At 35.7% G+C, this 22,397-nt stretch overlaps 2 protein-coding genes across 4 annotated transcripts in view; both read left to right on the top strand.

The window, feature by feature from the left end:
* The window catches only part of LOC142351960 (gamma-tubulin complex component 4-like), a 119,330-nt gene extending 115,658 nt beyond the window's left edge, over positions 1-3,672 (top strand). For 2 of the 3 annotated variants that reach the window (XR_012760984.1, XM_075404250.1), the window contains one exon: positions 1,420-1,707. Coding sequence is in view for 2 of the 3 variants with exons in the window: in XM_075404250.1 (XP_075260365.1) it covers positions 1,420-1,443 (24 nt within the window). In the remaining variant the exon portion in view is untranslated. Of the gene's footprint in view, positions 1-1,419 lie in introns of all 3 variants that reach the window. The other variant, XM_075404251.1, reaches the window with a different exon arrangement.
* Positions 3,673-8,364: 4,692 nt separating this feature from the next.
* Positions 8,365-19,974, top strand: LOC142351482 (SNARE-associated protein Snapin-like). The gene is made up of 2 exons (XM_075403521.1): positions 8,365-8,594; positions 19,565-19,974. The coding sequence occupies exons 1-2, from the start codon at positions 8,420-8,422 to the stop codon at positions 19,888-19,890; spliced, it is 501 nt and encodes a 166-aa protein (XP_075259636.1). The 5' UTR covers positions 8,365-8,419; the 3' UTR covers positions 19,891-19,974.
* The last annotated feature ends 2,423 nt before the right edge of the window (positions 19,975-22,397 follow it).

Genomic DNA, 22,397 nt, shown 5'->3' with positions numbered 1-22,397 from the left:
AAAAATGGCGCTAATTTATCGGATTTTTTTCGTGCATTCCATTAATTCATTCAACATTTGACTGCCGTGCTGTGAACTAGATCTGTTTATTTATTTTATACCCTCTTAGATTCTGATGGTCCGATATTGATTATATCAATTCAATATTGTAATTATTCTGACGAGGAAAAACATTACTGCTAGTTTCTTGTTATTAAGGTTTTCGGAAAATTTTGTTTGTTTTTAGTTAGCATCAAAGCGTAGTTGAAGTCTGGAGAGAACTTTTTATTGTTTACATTTCTGACGACTTTGTCTGCTGGTTAAAAATAGAATTGAACTTTAAAACTAAAATTGCCAAAGCAGCACATGGCATAACTTTGTGTGGGCGAGTTTTCCGAATTTTATTGTTAAAAAGCTTCACTAATGCTGTTCTGAGTATTTAATTTTATACATTGGTTAAACTGACTTCCATATAAAATTAACTTAAATTATTAATTGACTTCAGTCGAATTTCGAAGTTAGTTTTTCCCTCGATTCAGTAGAATTGGAAGTAAAACATTTTGTTTATGTTTGTTTACTTTTAATTGACTTGCAAACAGTCAGTTAACAATAGTATTAGTTTTCAGGTTATTGCACGATTACGTTGGTACTGCTCATTTTTTTCAAAAATCTGCTTTTATCGAAAGATCTAATTTTTGCCCGTTGTTTTTTTCATTTCAGCACCTTTTCGTTCCAAATACTGATATGCAGTCTCATGTCCAGTGTGAATTGTTTTCACAATTTTAACCAGTTTGCATTGTCAAATTTTGAAACTGCTTCATTGCTTAAAGTTTAATGCCGTTTAAACTTTGGTGATAGAAGCATCATTTCAGGAGTGAGGAAAATTTTTGCTTTTTGCCTCCGTTTATTGTGAATTGAACAAACTAAGGCAAACATCAATACGCAACTGGCGTCTTGAATGTGTGCTACAACGAAAATGATGGCATGAAACGTTTCCATGTCAGGAAAACAGCGGATTTTTGAAGCCATCGACTGAACAGTTGAAATCGAATGAACAGTCGGTTCTGAAACTAGTTACATTTCAATTGAGAGCTCATTTGCATTGTCGTGCAAATTAAGCTGAATGGTCTAGTGTTACAGTTTTCTCTCCTCAAAAGCTAGTTTTTTGCATAAATAAATAGTTCATCTCAAAATGCTGAACTGTTAGTTTTTAGTCCGAAAATCCTTCAAAACCACTTCCCGACGACTTGCTATCACGCGTTGAAAAGAGCAGTTGTTCAACGGGAAGTGCTTCATTTCACAATTTCCTTGAGGACAATAAGTCAGCGAAGTTTAACTTTAAATTAAATTTGAAATTGCTCAATTAATCAAACCTTCAATTATCAAAATGCTTTCATTATCTGTTTATTTGGCCCAGATTTTCTTATTATTTTGTTTCAGATTGTGTTTTTGGATCTGAATTGAAGAGGCGAAAGAAAAGAGATACCGCATGTGATACGCCCACAGAAGTTACGTTTATTTGTGTCCCCCTCCCTCTGAACCCTTGACCCTCGCCGAACGCCTCCCGAAGACCTGATCCGAGCAAATTGAAAAGCTACAGTAGTAGCTAAATTTTCTCATCAAATTTTAAAAATACAGATTTCGGACCTTTTGCTTTTACTTGTCCTTTTCAACCATCTATATCATTACACTTGTAATCCAAAGTTTGTCAAATCGTTGGTTTAAGTGGGATCACAAAATGAGTGCATCCTCAGAATCCGAGTTGTCAGCGTCGACGAGTTGTGCTGCCCCCTCGACGTCACGCGAGCAAGTCACGTGGGCTCGACCCTTCACCGAGCTATTTGCTGCCAATAATATGAATACTTTCAGCCCTCCTCGGGATTCCTCTTGTGGTCGAGAGGCAGCGTCCACTGCCGGGCTAACCGCTGAATTGGAGTCCCAACAAGCTACGTCCGAGCAAAGTGCAATAACTATGCAAGATCTGATTGACACAATTGTTGAAGAATCTTTGAAGCATCCAGTAACCGAATCCAATTATCTCAGAGCATCGGAAACGATGTTTCAGAAGATGCTGAATGGTGAGCGATCATGGAACATAAATAATTGCGCTACAGATCCTAACTTTGACTATCAATCCAGGCTTGACAATTTGAGTGTTCTGAACAATCTGTTAATGTCGATGGAAATGGGACCCAAAAGTGATTCCGACCCTGGTGCAGATCTCATATCTCAAATGATGATGAACAATTCGAGCTCTTCAGCATCGTCTAGAGTTAGTTCGGCTGGTTCCTCGCACCAGACGATGATGATGCCCGGACCATCACATGGTATCCAAAGACCCTACTTGCAACCACACAGGAAAGGCCAAAGAGACAAAAGACACCATAATTCAGCTCACCACCACCACCACCCTATGCATCATCATGGCAACCATCATCACCACCACCACCATCAGCAACAGGTCGGAAGACCTCAACATGAGAAACATGAGATCAAGCCCGTGGAATCGGATTCCTCGACGTCCTCCGGAGAGCGTAGTCCAGAGAGCGCCTCTGACTCTGCGTCCAGTCTGTGTGACAACTGCAACAACATGAAATTGGGTGAACAGAGCGCATCGGCATCAGAAGAATCACCCAGCAGTGGGAGCCAATCGACTGATTCCAGGAATTCATCGCCGTCGAACAAAACGGAAGAGGGTGTTTTGTCCGATGCCCAGAATTCACTGCCTCCTATGCCCCCGTTGATTGAGGTTACGCAGTCGGCATCCATGCACGAACAACTGGGCTCAGCTGTATCTTCAGGAAGTAACGGGAACAGTCCACGAGAGGAAGCTAAACATCCGAAGAAACGAATGAGGGACCGACATTTCCGTGAGACCAGAAATAGCAGCAGTGGTTCTCTTTCCAATTCCGACAGCGGGGGATCCAGTAGTTCCGAGAACGGAGCCGCACCCAGGTATACGCCCAATTTCCCAGTTTTTCCTAATGTTCCAATTACTGCAGCCTGCTTCCCGAATGTGACCCAAACTGCGCACCCGGCTCCTCAAATGGATCTTTCAAGTGGAAACTTTTCGCAACAGTATCTGGATTCCGTTTTTGTCAGACATCAAATGCAAGGAGCTCCTGCCCAGATATCGATAGTCCACCAAGTACCGGGCTGTACCACTGCAAGTTACAACAATAACCTTCTCTACACCCCAACTTTTCAAGGTGCCCAAATTACAGAAGCTCCTCAAACTGCGCCATCTTTCGCTCAAGTGACATCGGCCGAGCCGACCACAATTTACGAACACTTACAGCGAGTCGCAGCATCTGCTAGCCAGACTCCAACCATACCAACATGTTATGCGGGTGGGTCTTCGCATCGAGTTAACAACCAACCAAACCTATACATGCAATCTAACCTTGACTCGAACAGTTTTGTACCCAGGAATATGGGAGTTTCTCCTGTTGTGACCCGAAGTAGTGGAATTTGATCAGATGTTTCATTGTGACCTCTAAAATTTAGTTTTGTGAGCTTAGTTGGACTGAAGCTTTGATATATATCAGTTGTTATAGTAGTAGTTTTATTTTCATGTCTTTTGATATTTGATATTCGTTTGTGATTAATATCTTTCTTCCTACCTTAAAACAAACTTGATTGCTCTAAATGTGTTGACATTCTTGTCTCTTAAAGTTTATCTAATTATTCATACATTTCTTCTTTTCACCAAGAAAACATTAATACGCGACCTGACTGACCTTTACCAATAGAAGACCTCACATTTTGTTTCACATCAAGTCAACTGGAATTTTAACATTTAGATTTGAGTGAAAAGGCATGGCGGCTATTTCAGGTTTCAGTCTACGAATTGACAGCCACAAAATACCTTCACTTAGTTATTTAAATGAGACCAATAGGGTTTTACCAAAGGTCAACCTTCGGTGATATGAAAAAATGATATTTTTTATTCATTGAACATTGTTTTCTGTTAAGGCACGAAGTCTTTTCAGTCAAACGCTGTTTATTTTGAAGATAGTTCAAAAATTTGAATATGTTGGAGGGGGGGGGGGGGGGTGTACGATTGAATTGAATTCTAAAGCTCTTTAATGAGGTCTGCTACGGTCATTGACGATTTTGGATTTCAGAATAGCATTATGAAAACTATTTAAATGCTGGCTCGAAAATTTGAAGTTATTTTGATTTTGAGCAAAGTAAAAATTTGTCAGCTTGATAGGTTTATTTATTAAGGATATCGCAGTTCAACGCAGAACGCAATCTCGATAAAAACAAGTAAAAATTTGTGCGACTCGAAAAATTTTAAGCGTATTGTATTGCATGAGTAAAAATGGCGCAAAAAATTGTTAAAAGCAGACAGAAAATAAATTTGCATTTGGAGGTGAATGGTCTAAAGTAAATATTTGAAAGCATGTGAGCTGAATTAATCCAAACATGTGGTTGAAAAATCTGCGTGATCAAGGTCAAAACTTGATGGAATTTATTTAATTGAACATAAAAAAAAAGAATGACCAACGCTTGTTTTTTTCGAATTTAAAAGCGGGTTCTGAAAATTAGCCTGGAGTTTCCTGGAACAAAATTAGATCTTGGCTTGAGTTTTATTTGCAGCCCATTTAACATCAATCCAAATTAGTTACTCTGTTATTCTTTAGTCAAAACTTAAGTTTTATTGCCGAAAATGAGTGAAGATTCATTGTGGTCTAAATGCTCTTGAAGTATAATAAACATGCTTTGATAAACCCTTTTTATGGCCCATAAATAACCGTCTTCAAATGGGAAACTAGTTGTTTTGGACACGAGACAAAATTTTCTGGGTTTTCTCGCCTTGTTGTGTGCGATTACGGTAACCTCCCATATATCAACCCGCTTTTCATTATATTTCCGATGAGACCAAATCCAATTCACATTTATTTATGATGAGACCGCTGGATCCAAATCTTGTGAGAAACGCATTTTTATTCGACTGAGAAATTTAACACACTGAATTATCTAATTCTGAGGTATAATTTAACAAGGAGGACAATTTATAAATATAAATTTTTACTAAAAATCTCGCACCATATATGCCCTAATTGTCGGGTCTAGAAAAGGGATAATTTCTATGTCCTGCTTGACAAGAGAGCTCGTAAGCGAGTCTCTGCGTATCACAGAATGTTCCACCATCACCCTCAATCTTGTTAGTTGTTTTTCCGAATGTTTTTCCGAATTATTTTAAAGCAACTAGAATATGAAAATTATTCTTCGGTAAAAATAATTAAAGAACAATAATAAAGAAATGGCAAATTTGTAATTTAAAAGTGGATGAAACATTAAAAAAAATGTTCATATAGATTTCAGCCGTGTCTCATACTTATTAGCGTCTTGCAAAATATTTTGGTTTTCCACCATCACCCTCAATCTTGTCAGTTGCTTTTCCGAATGTTTTTCCGAATTATTTTAAAGCATCTAGAATCTGAAAATTATTTTTCGGTAAAAACAATAATTAAAGAACAATAATAAAGAAATGGCAAATTTGTAATTTAAAAGTGGATGAAACATTAAAAAAATGTTCATATAGATTTCAGCCGTGTCTCATACTTATTAGCGCCTAGTGCAAAATATTTTGGTTCTAACTTTGACAAATATTTTAATATTTTGCTTAGTTATAGTTTTTGTACAATTTTTTAGTAACATGCAAAAGTATAAACATTTAATTGCTTGTTCTTTTTGTCAACAAGGTACTAAATGAGTTCTAACAACGAATGGTAAATGACTGAAAATTTTTGTCATTGAACGGTGAAGTAATAGTTTTCTTTTTGAACCTACAATTAGTTCAAAAACTGAAAAGAATGCTTCGTGCTCTACAAAGAACGCTTAGTAAACTACATTTGTTGGTCAGTTTTTGCTTAAGCCCGATTTGGGACAAATTGTTTTGAAAGATTTTTTTCATCTTTAAACTACATCTAAACTGCTGGTCAAAGTTAACATTGTTCTTGGCGTCAAATGAGGTAAAGAAAAACTCCAGACGCTGTTGCTGTAGCTGTCGCACAGAGCTGCAATCAGCAGGTAATTTTGGCGGAATACTGGCGCTTATGGTTGTGGCGCGGTGACCTTTCTGCAAATACGTCATGGTGAATGACATGCGGTCCCCGGGTTAGGGGGCCAGGAGGGGCATCGTCAACATCTGGGGAAAAGTGCAAATAAGGACAAGTTTACGGTACACCTCCCTGATATCGGAAACTGTTTAATATCTAATTTTTCTGAATTGAGAACTATAAGAATGCCAATTACACGCAGTATTTAGCAAACTCATTTTTGATCTTTCTTCGGTTAAACAATTGACGTTTCAATTCAAATATCTCTAAGTAGGCTATTAATCCGAACTTTAATTTTGTATGTATAGTTTTAAGTTAATTGAGTAACTTTCTTGCTTTTTTATGCGTTTTGATTTTTTAACGAAGCAAGAGTTTTCAAATTTTTTTTCACAATTAACAGTTATTCATCCTTGTTTTGACGTTGGATCTCATAATCCACGATCTCTGACTCAGTTTGATGAAATTTATCTCATACTAGTTCGTGACTGTTTGACTGCAGTCCTAACGTTTTTGAACTTTATCAATTAGGAACTACCATTTTTATATTTAACTTCAGAAATCTAAATATGATAATTATAATTAGTTCACTTAAATAATATTGGGTTTTAAGAAAAGTTTTTCGTCCATTTTTGTCAATGTTTTGCGCTATCATCTTGAAGAGCATCGCTATTTCCATTGTGAATCCGTGTATACTGTCGAAATCTAGCTTCTAGGATAATTTTAAAATCTTTTGCTGTCAAAAAGATGTAGTTGAAGCAGTTTTCCTGAATTCCCCTTCACGTTTTGCCGGTGTTCCATTGAGTTACATCTTTGTTTAGCTCATTCTAAATTCTATGTTTTAGAGAATTATTTTCCTTGTAATTAATTGGTACAATATAGACAAACTAGAGAAGGCGACGATAAATCTTATTTTTGTACTACAAACGTACCTCAATTATTTTTTTTTCTGTTGCAATTAACAAAGTTGAGCGTCGCAATATAAATTGAGTTTAATTCTCAATTTAAGAAATTTAAAACATTAGAAAATTGGGATCAATGTTTTTGCCGATCGACCCTTTCCGCAATCGATGTTTTTTCTTCGAAACTGTAAACTAGTTCTTTTTTTTGCATCTCAGAAGCTCGGCTGTAGTTGAACAAAGCGATTGGCCACTTGCTATACGAGTTTCGTATTTTTGTGCGAGTTGAGTGAGACAGCTGAGAATAATCAAAGCAGGGGTTACCTCGTGCTATCTTGTTGGTAATACTCTATTTGATTACGAATTCGCAACCAAATTAAGCCCACATACGGAGAAAATGAAGATTCGAACTAAGTTAATTGGGCTGTGTCTGATGACAGGGTTGCGATGAGACGTCAGAGAACCAAGCTAATCATCTGCCTGGTCTACCCTTTACCCACTTTTGTGTCTCAACAGCCGTTTTTGCGCGGTTCAGCTTACTTAAGCTTGTTGAAAAAGTAGGATTTATTTTTACATGTATGGGTAGTTTTGCTTATGGAGCAATGGATGGATATTTGCCGGGTTGCTGCAGGTGGTAGAGAGTCTTGTACTTGTCTTAAAGGATATGCCGGTAGATCATATATGAGAAAATGGAAACTGGTAATGTCAACCGAACTAAGTCATATTCTGTTGATTTCAGTATAAATAGAGAATTTTGTCCGCGCCCTAGTGGGATGTTATTAGAACAGAGCAATCTTATTTGGAGCTGCATTTTTATTTAAAATATTCTCGTATTTTGGTCTGTTCTTGTTTGTCAGTATCATTTCTCTTTTTTGTTTGGTTTTTTTTTGTTTGTCACAACCTTCTTTTATGAGGTAGCATTATTGCAGCAAAATAGGTAGCGGGCTTTTGTCGACCTCAAGTTTGGGTTGATGGTGCACATGCTCTGATGAACGGTCAAGGAAATACGAGATTGTAACATACATCTATGGTTTGTATATCGCGTGCGTGATATCTCGGGTACCAATCCACAAAATAAACTCACATGAACAAAACCAAGCTCCTAAAAATTGAGCCCGCAGTTGGTTGAGGTGGGGAACAACACGATATCAGCCTGTTGTCGTGTTTTTAAACAAAGTCACTGTGTTTCAAAGCAGGAAAACCTATAAGTTGGTTAATCAGATTAGAACGATGAAGAATACGAATAACATAACATTTTCGTATTATAAATGCCCCTCCCCCTGCAGTGATTGTAGTAACTATTGAAATTTTAATGATTAGTAGGTTTAGAAGATAGGTTCAAATTGTAGAGTATATGTTGATTGTATTCAAGACCGTGAATTATAATTTTCATTTGGTAAAAAAATAATTTCAGAATGTTGAAATTCAAATGGAAAATTGATTGACGCAGGATCAAAGGTAAGAATAACAATAATGCAGTCCTCATCTTCTTCGACCTCTTCGGATCGGGGTAAACAACAACAATCGGCAAGTCAACAAGGATCTGCAAGTGGTGCGTGTTCAATTGCCCAACCTCCATCTGCGAGCACCAGTGCACTTCCAACGGTGGCATCAATTGCCACTGCACCCTGGAAGGGATCCATATCAGGTATTTTGTTTGGTGAAATAATATGAATCCTTGATACGAGTTAAATCCGCTAGCCAGATAGAAAATCGCTCATTCGCATGTAAAACACCATTATTATCGTTACCATTCTTAACTGACATTCATAGTGAGGAGAATAAAAAAAGAAACACTTCACGTGTGGAAAAATGAAATAGACTGATGAAATGTGATTCATTAAACTGTTGATCTGTTCTACTGAAAACCAAAGTTATGTTAACCAAGTTGATTGTCAATTAAAATTCAGTCTGGAAAAAATTAATCTTAGTTTTCTTAGGTTCTTAATGGCTTTTTAGTGCATTACTGAATTTTTCTGAGCTTACCATGTATTGAAGAAGTTAACCTATAGTGAACGTCAAAACAAGTAGGAGCGGTTATATGCAAGGAGAAAGTTGCTCTTAGTCCAATTCGAAAGCTTCTACCGAGGAATACAGTAGATCGCTTGGAAGAGCCGAGCTATAAGAAATTGTAAAAAAAAGACATAATTTCATGATTTGTCGTACGGAAATCCTGAAGAATAGCAAATTATTTCGATACGAATTCATTTTCTGAGATGTTGATGTTAAATATTTTACCTATCACGTGTCGAAAATTATAAAACTCACAGCGAACAATTACTCATAGACCGCAGTTCACGCGCATAGCAATTCACGCGCATATTCTTTTTTTCATTTCCATCTTACAAATTTGCATACGGAGATGTAACATAAATTTTTAATTGCTCTTGAACGCAGTTCATAGCAATTATTCTAAAAACGTGTGTGTCTTTTTTATGCAATTTTTTCGCTTGACAGTTTTGCGCTTTTCTTCTAGAGCATTCTTTGACTTCTCAAGTGACTTTTTCACGCTTTCGTTCTTCATTTTTGAGTGATCTCTATTGCTCTGAAGTAAAGCTAATATAAATTCGGTTGCAGAATAAGTGAGCTATGTGATCTGTAGCGCAGTGGTTAGTAGTAGTGGTTGTGGATCGGTTGAGGGTTTCCAAACTTGCATAATTTTTGCGCCTTGAGGCATTTTTTTCAGGCTGATTTGGTTATACGAGGCAATGTAGAAAAATAGAAAAACCTAGGGAGAAACCTTTAGAGCTCTGGTAGTTTCAAGCCCATGGGAAAAATGCATGTTGTGTTGTTGAGTTGATCAAACCACACGCCCAAAAAATACAAAAATCTTTCTTTAAAAGACAGCGTCTAAATTCAAGGTAACTATATTGAACATCAAATGAGGGAAACGAATTTTTCAGACACAATTACATTTCACATTGGTTCATCGGAACAAACTATCTACAATTAGAAAAGGCAAACATTTTAAATGAAATTGAGTTCACAGAAGGTGAAAAATGAGTTTGGAGTGTAAATCAGAAATTTCCAAACATTTTTTTAAATTTTCCTAACATTTCAAATAGGGATTAAGGTGATAAGAAGCTATTAAATGTTGGCTATTTAAATAACGTAGAGACAAAAGATGATACAATGGAATAAAGAGACCTAAAATCTTCCAGTTGTCTGGCTTGGAAACAAAGTTAAAAGAATTGACAACTTTGGAAACCTCTTTTTGGCAAAAATTTGCGCTTTTTTCTGACTGTGGGAGTCCAAATTAATAGGATTCACAAAATGACAAATTGTTTTTGTTTCAGACTATTAATTGCTCTGGAACGACGTTTGAACCAATTGCTGTAAAAGTGTTGGTCTTTTATGTAAAATTTCGTTCGACCGTTTTGACTTTTCGAGTGACTTTTGCACCCTCGATTTTGAGCAATCTAAATTTCTCTCATTCAGCGTTTCAAGCAGCTGAAGGTGGAATTTTTCTTCTAAAAGTCAAATGAAAAGTGCCGAAATTGATGTCATCTTTCACTGTTACGCACTGATTTTTATAGTGTTCCTCGTGGTGTTATTGAGGTTTATATTAGGAGTAATTAACTCGGATAATTGGCATTTTACAAGGACTTATTTGGTGTTTCACAGTGCGGTTTTTAGCAGATATATTTTGAAACAAAATTAGCTAGTAATAGCCTTTTATTGAGCGGTTCGGATGCGCGATATATCCACTGGTTTGCCTTGTATCTAATAGCTTTTCTCAGAGTTATTCTGCTCTGTAGAGGCCTGGTGTAACTTAGAGTTTTATAAGGATTTTCCAGTTCAATCTTTAATTGTTTTGGCAATAATTAATCAAATTTAGCAAGAAGTTTCTCAAGTTTTTATCAAGTTTAACAAGATGTTAGGCAACTGATTGTTAGGCTGGTTCTCCGGTGTTCTGGTGATCGTAAGTTCCGCAGGGCTGTGCCTTCAGTTGTATTGGTCCTTCGTAAATATTTACTGATCTACAAGTTGGGCAATTTCCGGCTTTCGTACGTCTCTTGATGTTTGTTAAGTACATATACAAGTTCCGTATTAGCACCTACTTTATCAGAATAATTACTTCACCAAGTACATAATCTCTCATAAAGTTATTTACTAATTATGTGAATTTATCTTCAAGAAACTCAAAAAAGTAAATATTGAGGCTTTTAGGCACTTGATATGTTTGCTAGTAAACTGTCACTCTGCGGTTGTTTTTCGTAAACATAAACAAATTAAGGGCTACAGGCCTAGATGGAAATATTGGCTATATATGGCCTTGAAACTGAATGAATATTAATTAATATAAAGCACTTAATTAAGGATATTTTAAGGAATATCATCACGTAACTATGAGGGACGAAATAGGGGCGTGACATTCACTTTAATTTTTTAATTTTTATTGTTTGGAGTATATAATGACTGTGGGGTATATAATGACTTCATTTGAATTACTGCCTAATGAATCTAGTTACCCTCTCCCTCCCCCTGACTGAAGCAGGCTGCAATCGATTTGAGCTGCCACTAGTCGCTCTAGAGCACTTTTTCCGACGTTAGTGGGTTATGTTTTCAATAATAAAAGGCAAGTGAGATCTAACTATGCGACGAAATAGCAGTAAATTAGCGGACAACAGGTCTGCAGAAAGATCAGAATACGAAAGAAGCTATTTTTGTCTAACTAACAATTGAACACATTTGCGAATTTTCCATTAGGAAACGACAAATTCCTTGATTAATTTTTACTAGGAGTCAACCGTGGCAATATGAATAACAGTGGCAAGCACTAGTCAAAATATGACAGGTGACCTAAGTTTCTTATAAAATCTGTTTAATTGCTCTCAAACGAAGTTTGTAGCAATTATATTAGTCCTGTCGGTCTTTTTTTATGCGATTTTTCGCTTGACCAATTTTTCGTCTGACGCTTTTGACTTTTCGTCCTCAAAAACGGGATAAACAGGTAGCGCCCAGCGGGCATTATGTGCTCTTAGAGCCTTTCAGGTCTGTTTCAGCTCGAACTGTCTTGGAGACTTATACTTATCTATGGTGTGAGGGGCGGTTCTTAGAGATTGACACCCCCCCCCTTTGTTGACCCCCCACCCCCACTATTGGCTCCACCCCCTCCCACCGCGCTTTTGCCCCCCCCCCACCCAGTGCTGCCCCCCCGTGGCTAGCTACTGACCAAGCCAACCGCTCGCCGGTCGTTTGAGAGCAATTCGCCCGACGTTAGTCGGTTATGTTATTATTTTGCTTCCAATTTAATCTTGGACACCTATGTTTTCACATTTGTCTCTACCTGTAGTGCTGCAGCGTGCAGAAAGTCAGTTTCTTACTTTGATTTCTAAATTAAAATGTGTGAGCAGATCTTAATAATGACGGTAAAATGATACAATTTCTCTGATTCATAAAAAGAACTCGAGGATAGCCAACTGAGTAGTTGACGCTTTCTATAGCAACTCATATTTGTGGTTTTTTTAAATTGTTAAAAGGTGAAACATTTTGACAAAGAACAAATTCTAGAAGAAATTGAGATCAAATGGAAAAAATCTAAAATATCGTTTGCTGTTGTTTTTTAAAAACATTTCAAGGTTGCATTAGCCTGAGAGGCTTTAAATTTTTTTTCAATTTCCATTTGATTTTGCTTTTGGACCACGTGTTGTCTTGAACTAATTTAGTTTTTAAAATTTTGTTTTGAGTTATCTTCATAGTTTTTGTAATTGTTATCAGAAAATCATAAACAAACCTTCCTCTGTTAAACTGCATGCCTAATGACTTTGTTCTTGGTTTTCAAAAGTTCTAAATTTTTGCAAACGAAACACAGAAATGAGTAATAAAGCTTTTCTGATTAGGTTTTTTCAGAATTTTTGTTTTGGATTTCTAAATTACGACAGTGTAACAAAGATAGATAGATTAACTGATGATCTGAGATGCCTTCAAAAACATTGCTGGTTGTCTGAAACAGTCGGACTATGAACTAAATATAGAATAATTTGGCCAAAGTTTAGGCTTAATTGTCATGAAATGCTGCCAAATTTTTCTTTTTCATTTTCTTTTTAAATTCTAGAAACATACAACTTACGGATTGTCATTTGAATTTTGTTCTGGGAAATCATCGAAATAATTCCAATCATACTAATTCATCCAAAAATCAATTAGTTCTTAAAAAGAAATAATCAAAACAAGCTAAATAGTCATGAAAGGCTGCCAAATTGTCTTTTTCTGTAATGTATTTTGATTCTTGACACAGACAATATACTGAAAGTAACGCATTGGTTGTTCTGGGATGCCATCGAAAAATGCGTAATTGGTTTTAAGACATCCAGAGCAACAACTATTGGACAAATTTGGTAAAAGTTGAGTCAAAATTGACATGAAAAAGCAATGTTTTGAAATATCTTTGTGGCGAAATTGAAGAGTTTTTGATACCGCATATGTTATTCTGAGATGCCTTTGAACCTAGGTAATCATTAATCTGAAGACGATAGTTTTTTTCCGTGGCATATATTGTATTTGGCTCTACTTAGCAATATGTTCTGAGTTTTACAATACTCTGGTCACTTTTTGTTTTTATTAATAGCCGGGAAGTGATAGCGGCTATTATTGGGGACACCGTTTTTTTTTTAATTCTTCGTCTCCATCGATGATTCTTGCGACCTGACGTCTTGGAATTGATTTTTTCAATTCCAGTGATCTCTACTGCTTTTCTGTTAAAATTTGTTTGCGTGACGTCATTCGTTCTGCTTTTAGGTCAATTGCGTAACTTAACTCACTCAGAAAAATGATTTTTGAACTCGCTTGATGAACTTTAATTTTTATGAACATCTATAGAGTTTTTGAGTTCGATTTTTAGTTTTGAAAAAGCTCAATTAGTGCTTTTTCCTTAAAGAGCTTATGTCTCTCATAAAAATGACAGTCCGAATCTAACCAAAAAGACTAGTAGTCTATCAAAGGAATTGTGGTAAATCTGCCTATCTTATTTCTTTAGTTATTTAAATTTATGGAAGGCCACAAGCGTCTATCGCTGCTATTTTTTCGGCAATCTACCGGCTATGTTCTGATGTAAATTTCATCCTTTAAATATTTAAGTTTGTGCAATTGACCGGTGAGATAATTCCCCCATTCTGCAATGTCACGGATCAGAAGTTAATAATCGCAACACCAATTTGAAAGTTAATATTTTAAAAATTTTCAAATACTTTTCTGACAAGAAGGAGCATGGTTATTTAGAGAAAACGTTTGTTAAATTTCATCGAGATTTCAGGCCGGATGTCAGTGCAATTAAATGGCATGTTTGCAGCGAAACTTCAGAAAAATATAAAGCAAACAAAAATATTGCTGTACTAATTGACTAAACGCCTTCTGTGGATTTTTAAATTGTCGACTTTAAAAGTGTGTCTATCATGCATGTGATCACTATTTTTCAAATTTTTCTTTTTTGCCCGCTTTGACTTTACACTTGTCGTATTCTTAAGCTCGTTCAAAAACTGCTAAATACTTGTAACAATACAATACTATCTTCCTTTCTTTCTCTCTCTCTCACACTCAAGAACTAAGAAAATAGCACAAACTCTCTTAAGTTTTGAAATAACCCCATTTATTTATGAGATAACAATTATTTACGAGGAAATCACTGACTTAAGAATCACTTGTGACAATAAATGCAGACATTAGTGAACTTTCACAATGCTTTTAGAAATTTGGTAGATTTTTTTGAAAAAAATCTCAAATTAGCTCATGGAGAAATAATTATCAGATTATCGGCAGATCAAACGTAATCAAGAATCATGTTTGCTCATAAAGCAGAGCCTTAAACACTTTCTTTAACAATTTTGTTCTTTCGTGGTATTCGGCTACAAATTTCGGGTTATTCTTCTATTATATTAGAATTCACATCTATTGAAGTTTCTAATATATTTAGTCAAAAGAATGTGAATGCGATTTGAAATGCTACTCTTCAATGTATCATCGCAGCGAATCAGAACTAGCTCACAAATTGAATACACCACTCGCTCGTTAAACTAACTGCCAGATTAATTCTTTTATTGTCGTATTAGGTTTTTTGACTTATAGAACTGGTGGACTTCTTGAATAACTTTTCAACCCCTGAATCTTTTAAGATTTGTCGTACATACGATCTTTCGTCTGATAGTTTTTTTCTGAATGATAATTTGTGTTTAACAATCCAAAGTGTTTAAATTTTATTGGTGTACTGTCTTTTTATAATCTGTTCATAAATTTTCCGCTTTTCACGTCAGTTAGAAGTCAAATTAGAGTTGTGATTTTAATCACGCCCGACAAGTAAAGATAGCGAAAAAGCGAGTAGGTTTGAAGCGTAATTTTTCTTCAAATTGGCTTTGAAGTGTGGAGTGAGATAACGGTATTTGAACAATTTTTTGATTTTGAAAGTAATTTTTTTTCCACGTGAGGCAATTTGAATTCTGTTTTCAATGATTTGTCTCTAGAGATCTGTTAATTTGATATCTATGTGTGTTCTATTTGCGTCGGTCTGCATTTGCTTGAAATCATTAATGGGGACTAATGCCTTTTTACGCTATTTGTCTGATCTCATTGTATCATTAATCCCAGGTCTCATTGGTTGCTAATGAGGTATAAATAGAGGTATAAATGAACCGAAATAATGGTTCGAGTTTATGGCTAGTGGTTACTATGACTTTGACACTTTTGCTTCTCTGTGGTTTTTAATGAGTCTTTGAGTTTTGCTAGTTTTCGTACTTCTTGCCGTAACATCATTCAATCTTATTAGTGACAGGTCTCATCGTTTACTATTAGATGTCATCTTATTTGATTTAATTGTTTCAGTTCAAAGCTACTGCTTTCTATGACTTTTACACTAATTGTTTTAAAGAGTTATTATAGAACTTTTTTGCTAGTTTCTTATTGTTCATTTTTTTTGTTCACTTACCTCATAATCTCGTTAATGACAGATCTTATCTGTTGTTATGGATGCTTAACTCAATCGAATTAGTTTTTTCAGATGAAAAGAATTGCTTATTTTGATGAATTTCGCTAGTTTTTTTGTACTTATTGCCATCTTATCGCTTAATCTTCACTAAGGAAAGATCTTATCAAGTGCTAATATGAGGATTTTGTGAATAAAATATTAGGTTCAGTCTGTACCTCTTATTTTTTCTGGCTTTTACTCTAGTTTTTCCCAAAGGGAATTGAACTATCGAGTTTGTTTTTTTTTGCGAAAATTTGTTGTCTTTGTGTCATCATTCAGTCTCATCAACCTGAGGTGTGAAATGAGTTAATCTAATTTTTGCTTGATCTCATAGCAGTTGTTTTTATAACTTTGACACTTTATTTTCAAAGAATAAATGTTGTCTTATCGTTGAGTCTCAAAACGTTTTTATTGTTCATCTAGTGTGGCATATATTTGGTCAAATTATCGAATCCGATTTTTACGTAATATTTAAGGATTTTGGCGTTTTTATATGAGGTGCTATCAACTTCTTTGACGTGACTTGCTTTGAAGATTTTCTTGATTTTGACAATTTCGTTATTGCCTCATTTTTGTTCTTTCTGTCAATGATTTCCACAAAGTTGTCCCATTTTATACTCATTCTAAGTACGCAAAGAGTCGATATTTGCATTAATTGATTTTTTTAAAATGATTTTGCAAATTTGAGTCCGGGCAAAATCATTTTCTAATAGTTTTCGATTTTTGGTTCAATTTTGTGCATTTAGGATGGGTCATGGGCTTTGTCAACTGTGTTAGTTTCATTTCGGCCTGAATTGTTTTTTTAGGTTATTAGCTAATACAATTGTTTGGAAGGTAATTGAAAACTTGTCGTGTTATGTTTTTCAAGATGTGTTTACACTTTTTTCTATGACTTTGAGCCTTCAAAACGGGTTAAACAGGTAACACTCAGTAAGCATTAAGTTTCGTTAGAAGCCCTAAGCTAGTTTCAGTAGTCTTTAAACTGCTTGTTTTCAATTTGTTTTTTTTTGTCCCTGCGTTTTTTGTTAGCAGAGCGTATCGATTTAACGCTTTTCATTGTTCATAAAGTTTTTTTTACAAGCCATAAGTCTTTTTGTCTGTTTTTAGTGCTATATGTTTCGGTGACCCCTCCCATTGGTAAGTAGCGAAAAACTTCCCAAGCGCTGTTATGTAGTCGTCAGACCTTTGAGAGTTCGTAACTGGAGACTGAACAGATCAGATGTTTTAACTCCCGTGAGACGGGGCCCCCGGATTGTCCGGTTCTCTAGGTAGACGAGAGTATGAAGGCTGAGAGCCTCTAGTCTCTCTTCTTTCGACTTCTCTTCCTTTACTGTAGGACCAGTCATGTTTGACGTAGCAGTGATTCACTAATCTTTTCTTGACATTAAAATGTCGAGCACATTTCGGTCATTGAAACACTTCACTGTCATTATCCACAGTTTTATCTGAGCTTGTTTGTGCCACTGATCCCTCAGTATTCGCTACTTCCATATCAGTTCTTTGTAGACTTTAAACTACCACAAATTGTGGGCGAGCTTTACTCGTGTGAGCTTTCCACCAGCCTACTGTCTTGTATGGCTTATTACAGCCATTCAAGGGGCAGCAAAGCGGGGTTGTTGTTGTTATTACGATCAGTTCTGGATCTATTTTTTATCCCATTGCTGTTATATCATGATCGTTTCTCACATGTCTGTTCATTTCTTTTGTAGTCGCAAACATGCGGCTGCAATTTCTCATCGAACACTCTACTATCTGTGGTCTTTCGCCTACAGATTTTATGGTGGTATCAACCATGTCAGTATATTTCAACAACTTTGGTTTCTTGATCCACTCTTCTTTGTTTACAACTTAGCCTCTTCAAGTCGTTTTTTAGTGTTCTTAGCCAGTCTTCGGAGTATGCCTTTCGGCTCTTGCAGGTCGAAAGTAGCTCAGGGACTTTTAGGTTATTGAGGCTCACCCAAAGATAAGGTAAAATAGGTAAGATATGTTTCGGTAAAAGTTTAAACACCCAAAAAGGATGGTGATTTTGCAATTTTTTCAGTTTTTAGTGTTTTAGTTTCTCTATCTTTAGGGATCAATGAAATGTTTGTTTGACGATGGATACGGAATTGTTTTTATTAAAGGCATTTGAGGGCTTTGATGATAATAGTATCAGTAATTTTAGCAACTTTCCATCATAACTAGCCAATTTTTTATGTCTGTGAAATTTGTGTTTTTAGTTTGCCACTCTTAAAGGGTCAATTAAGGTTTTTTGTAGCATCAAAATGAGTTACTCGATAGTCTGTGGAGATAATCAATTGTTAATGAAAATACTGGTATCACGAATAACTTTTTGAAAATAAAATTTGCAGTTTTTATCATTTTTTCCATTTTGTCAAGTAAAATTTTTTAGGGCCTTAAAATGATTAACTGGATAGGCTGTAGAGAAAACCAATTGGTTATGAAGATAATGTTATCACAATTTATCAACTTTCATTTAACTTTGCGGGTTCATTTTTTTAAAATTATAATCATTTTTTGCATGTTTCGTTCTATAGGGACCAATGAAACTTTTAGGGCTTGGAAATGGGTAATTTGGTAGTTTCCTGAGACGGCAACCTGGGTTTGCATATATTATTATCTCGAAATTTTGTCACATTTTGTCACTCGTAACACATCGAATTGGTTTTGAAGATAAATAGTTCAAGAATTGGAGCAATTTTCAAAGAACTTTTTTTTCATTTTCCAGTTCTCGGTGTATAGAGGCATATGAAATCTTTTTAGGACTTCCTCGATAGTTTCTAGTGAGAAAAAATTGTTTTAAAATAATCACGAAAATATAGCGACTTTTTAGTACTTTTTGAAGGTTTTTGAATTTTTTCGTTTGCTGGTTTGTTTTAAACTTCAGAGACCAATGAAGTATTTTAAGGAATGAAACTATAGTACTGAATGGTTTAGAGGCCAAAAACTTTGAAAACGTGTCCTCGGGTATATGGATATTTTTAAATAGATTAAACTTTGTTTTTCAGGATTTTAGCTCCAAGAATTTTAGCAATGTCAAATATTTTTAGTCTTATCTGTGACTTTGGCTGGCATTGTTCAAATGGTCTGCGGTCAAATATAGTAGTTTTTGGTTTTCCGATCATTTGTTCGGATTTTGATTCAGGAGTTGTCCTGCTTTTTTCTGTCTCTCCATTTGACTTTTCGTCCTCAAAAACGGGATAAACACGTAAAGCCGGGAAAGCATTAAGTTGTGAGCAGTTCTGTTTGAGCTTTATGCTTTACTAGTCTAAGCAGTTGATTCACCGAAGGAGACATAAATTCGTTGTATGAAGAGTTGTTTAACCGTAACCTCGCGCGCTCAAAACCAGCTCTTTTCCTTACTTTCAATTATGCTTCAGACAAGCCTCCCTATGGCACAGCTAGCTACTTACAAAGCCAGCCGTTCGCCAGTAGTTTGAGAGTTCTTGGCCCGACTTGGGTTATATTTTCCTGCTTTCGACTCAAAAGTAAGTTGTTTCGATGTTTTGTTTGTCGGTTATGACTTAAATATATTATTGTATAGTATAGAAATGTTGATAAAAAAGAAGGCCAGGAGAATATGAGCCCTGTTCCTACAGGCTGGAACAGCGCACACTATATTAAAAATTTTACTGAAGAATGGCATTTTGGTACTATTTTAGTTCTGTCCGACATTCTCTTGCCTCAAATTCAATTGGTGGATGAACAAGTCAAACTGACAAAGAACAGTCAGCTGTCATTGGCTAACGAGATTGAGTGCCTAAACGAGACCTTATTAGCTGTTATGCAAACTACAAAAAATCAGCCAGAGTTAGATCCATATTTGGAGAAGTTAGCGACTGCCCAGAAAAAATTGCACGGTGTTTGTTCAAGTGTGGATGCATCACATGAGCGCCTTCTTAAAATCGGCAAAATGGTTGATAAAGAAACTGCAAAACAACGAAGCCAAAATGCGAGTCGAAGTAACATAACTCCAGCTATATCTTGAGATGAAAATTTAGAAGTTGTTTCGTTTTCCCCTTGAACAAAATTTCACTAGTTCATGAAATTTCAAGGCTTCCGACTTCAAAAAGGTTTTGCAAAAGAGTTCCATGGGTTGAGCTCCCAGTGAATCCCATCGATTGATCATAGGTATTTCATAAAAGGTCCACCCATTGGTCATCGATGGTTCATTAACACTTTTTCTCTGATCATATAAAATCCATCGATGGAAAAGCTCCGAATCATTGAAAATCCAGTGATGAAAGGCTCTGATTTTCAATGAATTATAGAAAACTCATCGATGGCAAAGCTCGGATTGTCACTGGATCATAGAAAATCCATCGATATGATTTCACCGGGTTGCAACTGAAAACGCGATAAACGACAAATCGTCGAAAATTGGTCCGGAATGCGCGAAAAGTAGCCTTCAAATCGGTGAAGTTGGTCCGGAAACCGACAAAAGCCTGCATGTACTCAACAAATTCTACAATCAAAGCCGTCGGCAATGTCTACAATCTTTTTTTCCTGAACTCAGGTTGAAAGCATACTTATAAGAGTTGGCAGCAAGCAACCAAAATCAGTACAAAAGGATCAAAAAATTTCTTTTCTAATTAAAAGTCAAAAAATTAATTATTTGTATTTTCGTATTTGAAATCTAAGGGAATCAGAACCAATTTCTTTTTGCTTTTGAACCAAAGAACGACATATTGAATTCGTTAAAGGCCACTGGAGCTTGAATGCTCTTCCATGGTTCGAAAACCGAAAACAATCATTGTTAAACAAAAAGCAATTAAAAATAGGGCATTGTTTTCGAATTGTAAGGGCATCAGATTTTATAATTTCATCATGAGCTCTACCTCACTGATTGACTGTAGACGAGAATCCATTCGTTAAAGAAAAGTAGAGTTTAAATGCTCTTCTTGGTTCAAAAACAATCATGGAAAAGAAGAAAATTCAAAATAGGGGTGCATCGTATTCGAATTTTGAAGGCATCAGATTTTATAATTTCACAATGAGTTTTACCTCACAGATTGAGTGTAGACGAGAAGCCATTCGCTAATGGCAAGTAAAATTTGAATGCTGTTCGTGGTTCAAAAACGGAAAACGATCATAGGAAACGAGAAAACAATTGAAAATAGGGGTGTATCGTATTCGAAATTTAAAGGCATCAGATTTTTGTTATTTCACTATGAGTTCTACCTTACTGAGTGTAGAAGAGAAACCAACAAACACTCAATTCAACAAAACTGCCATAATTTGTCTATGGCTACACTTGTCAATAAGTGGTAAATCTACTTCTTGATTTCAATGAGGAATTTGGAAACAACTGTGTACTGCTTTTTAGAGAAACTTTTTTTCTACAACGCTGATTGGGTGTAGACAAGATACAACAATCTGTCATATAGGTTATGCCATTTTAACTTGAATAGATGCGCCTCAGAAAATCTGTTGCGCTGATTGAATGCTGATATGAAAAAGTGTTACTTGTATCAAAAGTTTGTTTTTTTTTCGAACGTTTTCTGAGTTGTCCCTCTCTCGTTGATGGTATTTAGGTGATAAAAGAAAACTCAGAACGATTTGTCAGTCCAAAATCTACCTTGCTGAATGAGCGTAGAAGAGAAATCAACCCCTAATTAAACAAAACTACCAAAATCTAGCAATGACCTTAAGTCACTATTGTTAACCTCTTTCTGGATTGCAAGAATTACATCAAAGATTTGTTTTTTACCCCGGTGAGTGAGTGTAGACAAAGTAGAAAGAATCTGTCGTTAAGGTCATAGCATTGAAATGGAAACGCCTTAAAAACTCTGCCTTGCTGATTGGGTCGTGATATGAAAAATTATTCCGCGTTATAGCAATTAATTTTTCAAATAATTTCTGAATTTTCTCTCGTTGAGTGCAGATAGGAAATACAGAACAGACTTTACACAATTTTCCTTCCTAAATCTAATGTAATGGATTTCCAATGATCAATTTCATTGGACTAAAAAGGAAAGGAAAGCAGTGCAGATAAAAACGGAGGAGAGAACAGCACGGAAAGAAAGGGGATAAAAAAAGGAACGACAAGAAAATAAAGGAGAATTGAAAGAGGAAAAGGGACACAAAATCGATTCCATTGGAAAACAGTTGGCTTAATATTGTTAATTCAAATTCACACTGTCTCCAAAAAACCAGTTTTGAAACCTTGCTTAAATATCTGACAAGTTAGGTAGCGAACCCCCGTTGATTGCTAAGGTTAAAATTCTAGTAGCCAGACCACTCCGCATTCTATGACTATAATAATATAGAAAAACAGGAAAACAGTTTGGCTGGAGATTTATTTCACTCATTTAAAGCATTATTACTACAGTCAAAATCAGCACAAGTAAAACATTCTGACAAGAACTAACCTTGGTTATTTGGTTAATTAAAGCCACACAAAGCAAATATATAACATGGTGACAAGGGTTATGCCTAATGTTACCAATAAGTCTTGTCAGTCACCACGTCCTTATAATTGAAAGTTTGGTTCAA

The sequence above is a fragment of the Convolutriloba macropyga genome, chromosome 13 (assembly GCF_964194025.1).
Source record: "Convolutriloba macropyga chromosome 13, txConMacr16.3, whole genome shotgun sequence".
Taxonomy (NCBI): domain Eukaryota; kingdom Metazoa; phylum Xenacoelomorpha; order Acoela; family Convolutidae; genus Convolutriloba; species Convolutriloba macropyga.
The sequence above is the reverse complement of the archived record's forward strand: the minus strand, read 5'-3'. Positions and strand labels throughout refer to the sequence as shown.